A 9,361-nucleotide genomic window follows, 5' to 3' on the forward strand; every position below is an offset into this window, starting at 1 on the left:
AAAAATACAACGAGCTGGGCATTGTGGTGCATGCCTGTAATCCCAGCTACTTGGGAGGCTGAGGCAGGAGAATCACTTGAACCTGGGAGGTGGAGCTTGCAGTGAACTGAGATCCGGCCACTGCACTCCAGCCCGGGCGACAGAGCGAGACTCCGTCTCAAAAAAAAAAAAAAATAATAATAATAAAGGGATCAATTCACCAAGAAGATGTAACAATTATAAATATACATGCACTCAACATCAAAGCACCCAGATACATAAAGCAAATATTACTAGATTTAAAGGGGGAGAAAGACTCCAATACAGTATATGTTGGTGACTTTAACATCCTACTGTGAGCATTGAACAGATCACCTAGACAGCAGATCAACAAACACTGGATTGAAACTGTACTTGGACCAAATGGACAATTACAGAAAAGACAATTACAGAATATTTCATAAAATAGCTATAGAATACACATTCTTTTCATCAGCACATGGAACATTCTCCGGGACAGACCATGTGTAAGGCCACAAAACAAATCTCAACAAATTTAAAATAATTGAAATCATATTAAGTATCCTTTCTGACCACAGTGGAATAAAACTAGGTATCAATGAGAGGAACTTTCAAAACTGTACAAATATATACACCACAAAATACTATTTACTTATAAAAAAGAATGAAATCATGTCTTTTGCGGCAACATGGATGCAGCTGGAGGCCATTATCCTAAATGAATTAACGCAGGCTCAGAAAACCAAATACTGCATGTTCTCACTTATAAGTGGGAGCTAACTATTAGATATACATGAACATAAAGATGGCAACAATAGAAAACTGGGACTCCTAGAGGAGGAAGGGGGCCAGGGTTAAAAAAACTAACGATTAGGTACTAAGCTTAGTACCTAACTGATGGGTTCATTCATACCTCAAACCTCAGCATCATGCAATATACCCATGTAACAAACCTGCACATGTACCCACTGAATCTAAAATAAAAGTTAAAAAAGTAAATTTTATTGGTTCAAATAAAAGAGAAAATGTAAAAATCAGATAATATTGTGTTTGTAAGATTTTATATCAAAATTAAGCTTTACAAATAAAATGTTATACTTTTTAAAAACTGTGTAAATATGTGGAAATTAAACAACATGCTTCTGAATGATCAGTGGGTTAATGAGGAACTTAAGGAAATTTAAAAAATTTTTGAAATGAATGAAAATAGAAACACAACATACCAGACCCTACGGGATATAGCAAAAGCAGTGTTAAGAGTGAAGTTTATAGCAATAAATGCCTACATCAAAAAAGTAGAAAGATTTCAAATAAACAACATAATCATGTATCTCAAGGTGTCCCCTTGAGTTTTTTAACTCAGACTTGTCCACACTAAGCCTCCAGGAATTTGTCAATGATGGTTCAAGTTTTTCTACCCCAGCACTGGTTTCCTTAGGGGTTTCCATTTATTAGGCTCATTCTGGTAAGCTGTGATTCATCTCCTTTCACCTGTCTCTCCAGTTTTATGGGCAGCAGTTTGCCTTGTGTCCTCACCTCTATTATAGATCCAAGAAGAGTTGTTGATTTTTCATTCTGTTCAACTTTTTACTTGTTGTTAGGGTGGAGTGACAGCTTCCAAGCTGCTTACATGTGGAACCAGAAACCAGAAGTCTATTTGGTAATTTTTTTTTTTTTGAGACGGAGTCTCGCTCTGTTGCCCAGGCTGGAGTTGCAGTGGCGCAATCTCGGCTCACTGCATGCTCTGCCTCCCAGGTTCACGCCATTCTCCTGCCTCAGCCTCCAGAGTAACTGGGACTACAGGTGCCCGCCACCACGCCCAGCTAATTTTTTTGTATTTTTAGTAGAGCCAGGGTTTCACCGTGTTAGCCAGGATGGTCTCAATCTCCTGACCTTGTGATCCGCCCACCTCAGCCTCCCAAAGTGCTGGGATTACAGGTGTGAGCCACCGCGCCTGGCCTATTTGGTTATTTTTTGAATCAATAGGATAATGTTCATATGAGCTGTAATTTGATAATGTGCGATAGAACCTTCTGAGGCCTCTAAAAACAATTTGTAGTACATTTCTTCTTGTGGTTCTTTTTGCCATGTAGCTTTCCCCTAATTTTTTTTTTTTTTTTTGAGATGGAGTCTCAGTCTGTTGCCAAACTGGCATACAGTAGCGCGCTCTCAGCTCACTGCAACCTCCCTTCCCGGTTTCAAGCGATTCTCCTGCCTCAGCCTCCCGAGTAGCTGGGACTACAGGCACACACCATCATGCCCAGCTAATTCTTATATTTTTAGTAGAGACAGGGTTTCACCATGCTGGCCAGAATGGTCTCGATCTTTTGACCTTGTGATCTGCCCGCCTTGGCCTCCCAAAGTGCTGGGATTACAAGCGTTAGCCACTGCGCCCAGCCTCTAATATTTAAATTTATAGGGGAGAGGTCACAAGTTTGAGACCAGCCTAGCTAACATGGTGAAACCCTGTCTGTATTAAAAATACAAAAAAATTTAGCCAGGCTTGGTGGTGGATGCCTGTAATCCCAGCTACTCGGGAGGCTGAGGCAGGAGAATTGCTTGAACCTAAGAGGCAGAGGTTGTAGTGAGCTGAGACACTGCCGTTGCACTCCAGCCTGGGCAGCAAGAGCAATACCCAAGAAAAATAAAAATTAAAAATAAATAAATAAATGTATAGGGAAAGGGCCATAGAGAAGAAAGAGATGTTCTTCTGACAATGGTCTCAAAGTAATAGTTTTATGTTGGGACATGGAAGAAGACAGGATGTTAGATATTCCCACTATTTGAGTGGTTGTAGTACTCTGGTGATCTGATATTTTATAGTAATGCAATTAATGGTAGATGTGGTGGTACCCATATCAACAAGAAAATTGTATTATTGGCCGGGCTTGGTGGCTCATGCCTGTAATCCCAGCACTTCGGAGGCTGAGACGGGTGGATCACGAGGTCAGGAGTTCGAGACCAGCCTGGCCAACATGGTAAAACCCTGTCTCTACTAAAAATACAACGAGCTGGGCATTGTGGTGCATGCCTGTAATCCCAGCTACTTGGGAGGCTGAGGCAGGAGAATCACTTGAACCTGGGAGGTGGAGGTTGCAGTGAGCTGAAATTGCACCACTGCACTCCAGCCTGGGTGACAGAACAAGACTTTGTCTCAAAAAAAAAAAGAAAAAAGAAAGAAAATTGTATTGTTCATAAGTAGTTACAGTTAGTTCTCATCAGAATCATCTATTCAGTGGAATGTTTCCTTGATGTGGCATCATTGGACAGGTTTAATTGTCCTTCTATTTCTTTCTTTCTTTTTTTTTTTGAGATGGAGTTTTACTCTTGTTGCCCAGGCTAGAGTACAATGGCATGATCTTGGCTCACTGCAACCTCTGCCTCCCGGTTCATGCAATTCTCCTGCCTCAGCCTCCTGAGTAGCTGGGATTACAGGCATGTGTACCACACCTGGCTAATTTTTGTATTTTTAGTAGAGACAGGGTTTCTCCATGTTGGTCAGGCTGGTCTCGAACTCCCGACCTCAGGTGATTCGCCCATCTCAGCCTTCCAAAGTGCTGGGATTACAGGTGTGAGCCACTGTGCCCAGCCTTGTCTTTCTATTTCTTAACCAATATTATACATTGGGTCTTCCAATAACCTTTCTACTTGTTATATGTCTACGCAGAGGCACAGAGAACAGAGGGCCTTTTAATCTTAGTTTTATTTGAGGAACCAGATGTTTCATCTGGAGGACCAGAAATTTATTTTCATTTCTAGCTTGTTACTTCCTGTGGCATTTTGAAAACATTCAATCACATGTTGGATATAGTCTAAACAGGCATTTATCCATTCCAGTTTATTTTTCTGATTAAGTCTCTCCTATTTTATATACAGAAAAAGAGGCACCTCGGCTGTTAGGCCTACCCCCATAATACTAGTTAAAGTTTACTAGAGTCTAGTTTTAAATTCTTATATTGATTAAATATTTACCATCTTTGCTGTTTTGAATTTTTGGTCTTGTGTTGGTCTTTCCCGTAAATTCTTTTAACAGTTTTTCTCACAAGAAGGTTTAACAGTTAAGTGAACCAGCTGGTTTAGGTCTGGTAGTAGCTAACAAAATCTTGAATTCCGAAGCATCTTTCTATTGTCCTGAGAATTAAGAAAACCATTAGTTGTAGCTTTCAATCAGATCTTAATTTAACCATGGTTTAGATCTGCCTTCTGGCCTAGCAATGATCTGCCTTCTGGTCTAGCGATTTTCTGGAGATACTGTGCAATGTGATTGTTTCTTTCCTGAGAAAAATGTTTTTAAAAAGGCAGCTTATTTAGGTCAAAGGAAGAAGAAGAAGAAATAGGAGACATATGAATGAGAATGAAGATAAAGTTGTGTAGAAAAAAAGAGAGATTACTTGAGTCTTAAGAAAATGTGACTTCTTCCTTCTGCTTCCTTCTCCTGGGAGGTAGCCTTTTATCACTGCCTTCACTCAGATCTAAAAAGTGGCAAGTGATGATAAAAGTTGCCATCTATTAAATTTAATGTAGCAAACATATGTGTGTTCTCCCCTGCGTTAGGTGAAATGCTGTGCATTTCAAAGAATATGTGACAGTTCCTGCCGAGAGGGAGTTACACTCCAGGAGAGTCAGTAGAGAGCGAGGGAACTAATATGAATTGTACCCTTTTCTATCTATGTACCACACGTACTCCCAGACCCTGTAAATATTTTTATCATATTTAATTTTCAAAATAATCCTAAGAAATATATAGGTTATTTTTCCTCTCCTCTATTTTATAATTTGGGCAATGATGACTCGGAGAATTTAAATGGTTTTATTATCAAGGTTGCATAGCAAGAAGCATAGTGAGCCAGGATCGAACTTTAATGTACTAAGACATGTCCAAATAACTATAGAAGGCAGAATGAGACATACAGTTACAGAGGCATAAAAATGGGCCACTGGGCTTTAAAGCCATTGAAGTGTCTTTATTTATTTTTTTTTTTAGAGATAGGGCCTCTTATTGCCCAGCCTATAGTGCAGTGACATGATCATAGCTCACTTGCAGCCTCAAACTCCTGGGCTCAAGTAACCCTTCTGCCTCAGCCTCCCTAGTAGCTAGGACTACAGGCATGTATCACCACCCCCAGCTAATTTTTAAATTTTTTTGTAGAGACAAGGGTCTCACTATGTTGCCCAGGCTGGCCTCAAACTCCTGGCCTTAAGCAATCATCTTGTCTCAGCCTACTGGGATTAAAAGCATGACTACAGCACCAGCCTTGAAGTCTCTTTAGTTCAGGAAGATTAAAGGAAAGCTTCATGAGGGAAATAGCATTTGAAAGGTAGAATTTTAACAAGTTGATATGGCAAGGAAGTCAAGGGAGGGGTAGAGCTGGCACTAAATTCAGTTGAAGCCAAAGCATGTGTTCTTCCTATTACACAAAACTAGAATAGCAAGAGCCCATGTGGGAAGCCAGCATGACTGAAAGGGATGTATTATCTTGAGTTATGGGAGAAAAGGCTGGAAAGGAAGGTCAGAATAAGAACATGACCTTCAGTGCAAATACAACAGGTTGTAGGATATAGAAGAGGCCATTCCAAACACTAATTATTGATGAAGATTACATTTTATTTCTCTCCTTGTTGCCTGTTATCTAGGACTAGTATTTCAGAGGACCTGGTGGATTGAATGATAATGGAGCAACTGAGGTAGAGCTAGATGTGTGGCTACATAGTAGGAGAATTTGATATATTTTTTGATGTATTTATTTCTAGCTCAGGCCATTTTACAATATGAAACCTCTATCAAAGGCAGATAAAGAAAGAGCAAGAAATCAGTCAATTCCAACACTAGCTGATTTATTGACACTTGCAAAGAAGGAAAGAAAATTTGTGATATTTGATCTTCATGGCCCTCCACCAAAACATCCTCTCAGACACACATTTGTCCGTCAAGTAGTAAGCGTGATCCTTGCCTCTAAAATCGAGCAACATCTGGTATGTCTATCTCAGTATTTATGACACAGGTTGGGAGGTGGGTAGCATGTCCTAAGAGCACAGTAGTTGAACTTGACCTACCTTGTAGCTCTACCCTGGGATCCTTAAGTAATTTTACTTCCTATGGAAATGAAGACTGTTACTTACACAGCTACATGTGGTAATCTAGGAATGACCCAGTTAAATTTATCTCAGTGGGGAAAACCATTAAGGCTGTTTGCTATTCCAAACCAAATGCAATGTCAGCACCCTATTAAAGAGGAATATGTGCAATAACTATCTAATGTGACCTGCACCACACCAACATAGATCCATTAGAAAGAGCCTGGGTAACATTAAGGCTTTGAAGACTTGGCATGATGAATGATATAGAAAGGAGAGCTTGTTGTTATTTGAGCAGAGATTTGCTCATGATGTTTTTCAGAAGCAACTCTCTGCTTTTGGGCAGTCAGTTGTTCCAAATCCCATAAATTCTCAGAATATGGGAGTGCTGTGAGTGAAACAATATAAGTCATTTTACAAATGGAAGTATTTCATAGATGAGTCATAACAGCATCCCTGTTGGCAGGAAAGGACTCCTCTCAAAGACAATTTTTAAAAAAACAAAATAGAAGCAGGGCCTCCCTATGTTGCCCAGGCCTGTCTCGAACTCTCGGGCTCAAGGGATCCTCTTGCCTCGGCCTCCCAAAGTGCTAGGATTACAGGCATGAGCCACCACACCCAGCCTCAAAGATGATTATTAACATCATTAACCAGAAAGATGTTTTTGATTCTCACTGTTCACCTACATCTATCAGCTAATCTAGTTTGCTTATGTGAGTCTTTGTGTACACAGTAGGTCCTTGACACTTGATGTTAACTGATGGGAGAGGTCGTGAGAAAACTCAGCTCCAGAGTAGACCTAGTAAAGCCCCGTTGTAAGAGTTCATTAGAAAATACTAGCTCATGTTGACTCTTTCACCAAAGACTAGAATCTCTCTACTCTCTGTAGAATACTACCTGTGCTGGAATGGAGCTCCCTCCATTCCCTGTGGAGCTCTTCGTACCTGGATAGCTGATTATCTACTGAAGGACTTCTTGTTTCTCCTTACAGATTTTTTGGTTGCCAACTCATGATAGGCAATATGTCAGGTCCATGGCTCCTGGTTTTCAGCATGTGGGCTGTTTAGTATCCGTTAAAACCCTTGCTAAAAACAATATCAGTATAATAAATGTTGACTACAAGAAGTTGTTCCCTAATGGGTTAAGGTAAGTATTTGACCACACCTCTCTTGGCACATATTGCCTTACTTACACAAAATATACATTCTAACTAAACTGCTTAACTTCCCCTTTCCATCTCAGAATTTCTGTGTGTGGTTAGCATCTTTGAATCTCCTTTCTTTTTCCTACCCCTTCCTTCTTCCCTCCCTATGCCAACAAACATTTATCAAGTGTTGACTATGTCCCTGGAACATAGACTTTAGCCTCTTCTGTGTGCTCTAATCTTTCACCATTCAGTACACCTTTTTGTATGCTTGGTATTTCTGTTTTTATATAAAAGGCGGACGTTGAGAAGTCAGAACTCAAAATATTGTTTATTTCCTCCTACCGTTACCAGATGGATGGCAGTACCTTGTAAATGGCTTTGTGATCCAGATAGCCATATTTCTGGAAGGGATAATTAAGAATATAACAAAACCATTATTTGAAAAATGTAAAAACAGCTAAGCATGAGAAGAAACTAAAAATATTAACCTCTGTATTTATAAATATACAATTAGAGACAAATTTTCAGAATTAAAAGCACCTGGGAATAAAATGACAACTTTTCCAAACTTAATTGTTATTAAACATGTTTAATTTAATCCATATCCCCTTTGTCTTAGATTGAAGGTTAATTTTTTATATGATTCTAAATGCTTTAGAGACAGAGTCTTCCTTGGGGAGAGAGGGAAATAGATAACAGATTAGAGATAGATAATATGCAGATATCTATTATCTATTATTTGCATATCTAGATAATATCTAGATCTAGATATTAGATAATATCTATATTTATATATAGATATAGATATATATAGATATAGATATCCAAAGTTTCCTTTGGGTTTAATAAAAGGCTGTTGCGTGCATCTCTGTTTCTGTTCCTGCTTTTTCTGCCTTTCTGGCCATGGGTTGATCATATAATAGTGTCTTTTTCTCTTTTAGCTTTGGAAAATTATATATGTTTTTATGCTCTAATTGCCATTCAGAAGATTTTTCTTTACTAACTACTCTTCTATTTTGAGCATATTTCTATTTTCTTCTACTTTTTCTTTTCGAATAGAAAATGGCCTTAGAATGATTTCCTTCTCTCTTAATCCTGAGATTGAGCTAGTAGTTGAAAAATAATTATGACTTCCATTTATTGAGCTATTATTATGTGTCAAGTTCTATGTTTGCTAGACCTGGCCTAGCCATCAACTATTTTGGTCACTTTGGAAAAGTTTCTAATTGTCAGTTTTCTCCTTTGTGAAATAGAATAACAGTGGTACTTGCTGGAGTGGTTAAAAGGTTTAATGAGATTATTCTTGCCATTTTAACTGAGAATGCTTTAAATGCATTATTTTAATCAAAAGTATATGAGTATAGAGTTGCCCTCTGTTTTATTTGTGATGCTACAAAGTTTTTTAATGTTTTAAAGACATTTTTAAAATTTATATTATTTTTAATCAACATAATTGTATATATAGGGTACAATGTGATGTTTTAATTAATGTATTTATACAATATGAAATGATTAAATCAAGCTAATTAACATATATAATGTCTTTTTCATGTTAAGATATTTGAATTTACTCTCCGCTATTTTGAAATATACATTATTATTAACTATAGTTACCCTGCTGTACAATAGATCTCAAAACATTCCCTCTATCTAACTGAAACTTTATACCTTTTGACCAACATTTCCCCTCCCCCTCAACCCTTTGGTAACCAACATTCTACTCTTTGGTAACCAACATTAGCCTTTGGTAACCAACACTATTCTCTCTTTTTCTATAAGTTAGACTTTTTTTTTTTTTGAGATGGAGTCTCGTTCTGTCGCCAGGCTGGAGTGCCATGGCCCAATCTTGGCTCACTGCAACCTCCGCCTCTCAGGTTCAAGCAGTTCTGCCTCAGGCTGGGACTACAGGTGCGTGCCATGATGCCCAGCTAATTTTTTGTATTTTTAGTAGAGATGGGGTTTCACCATGTTGGCCAGGTTGGTCTCAATCTCTTGACCTCACGATCCACCCGCCTCGGCCTCCGAAAGTGTTGGGATTACAGGCATGAGCCACTGTGCCAGGCCCTTTTTTTTTTTTTTTTTGAAGACAGGGTCTTGCTTTGTCACCCAGGCTGAAAGGCAGTGGCGTGATCACAGCTC

General features: G+C 38.8%; 1 protein-coding gene across 1 annotated transcript in view; it reads left to right on the forward strand.

Annotated features, from left to right (window-relative positions):
- The window catches only part of GDPD4 (glycerophosphodiester phosphodiesterase domain containing 4), a 71,620-nt gene that overhangs the window by 37,664 nt on the left and 24,595 nt on the right, over positions 1–9,361 (forward strand). Inside the window, exons 11-12 of the mRNA XM_011938938.1 lie at positions 5,752–5,973; positions 7,067–7,221. Coding sequence (XP_011794328.1) covers positions 5,752–5,973; positions 7,067–7,221 — 377 coding nt within the window. The remainder of the gene's footprint in view (positions 1–5,751; positions 5,974–7,066; positions 7,222–9,361) is intronic.

The sequence above is a fragment of the Colobus angolensis genome, unplaced genomic scaffold (genome assembly GCF_000951035.1).
Source record: "Colobus angolensis palliatus isolate OR3802 unplaced genomic scaffold, Cang.pa_1.0 Scaffold179, whole genome shotgun sequence".
Classification (NCBI taxonomy): domain Eukaryota; kingdom Metazoa; phylum Chordata; class Mammalia; order Primates; family Cercopithecidae; genus Colobus; species Colobus angolensis.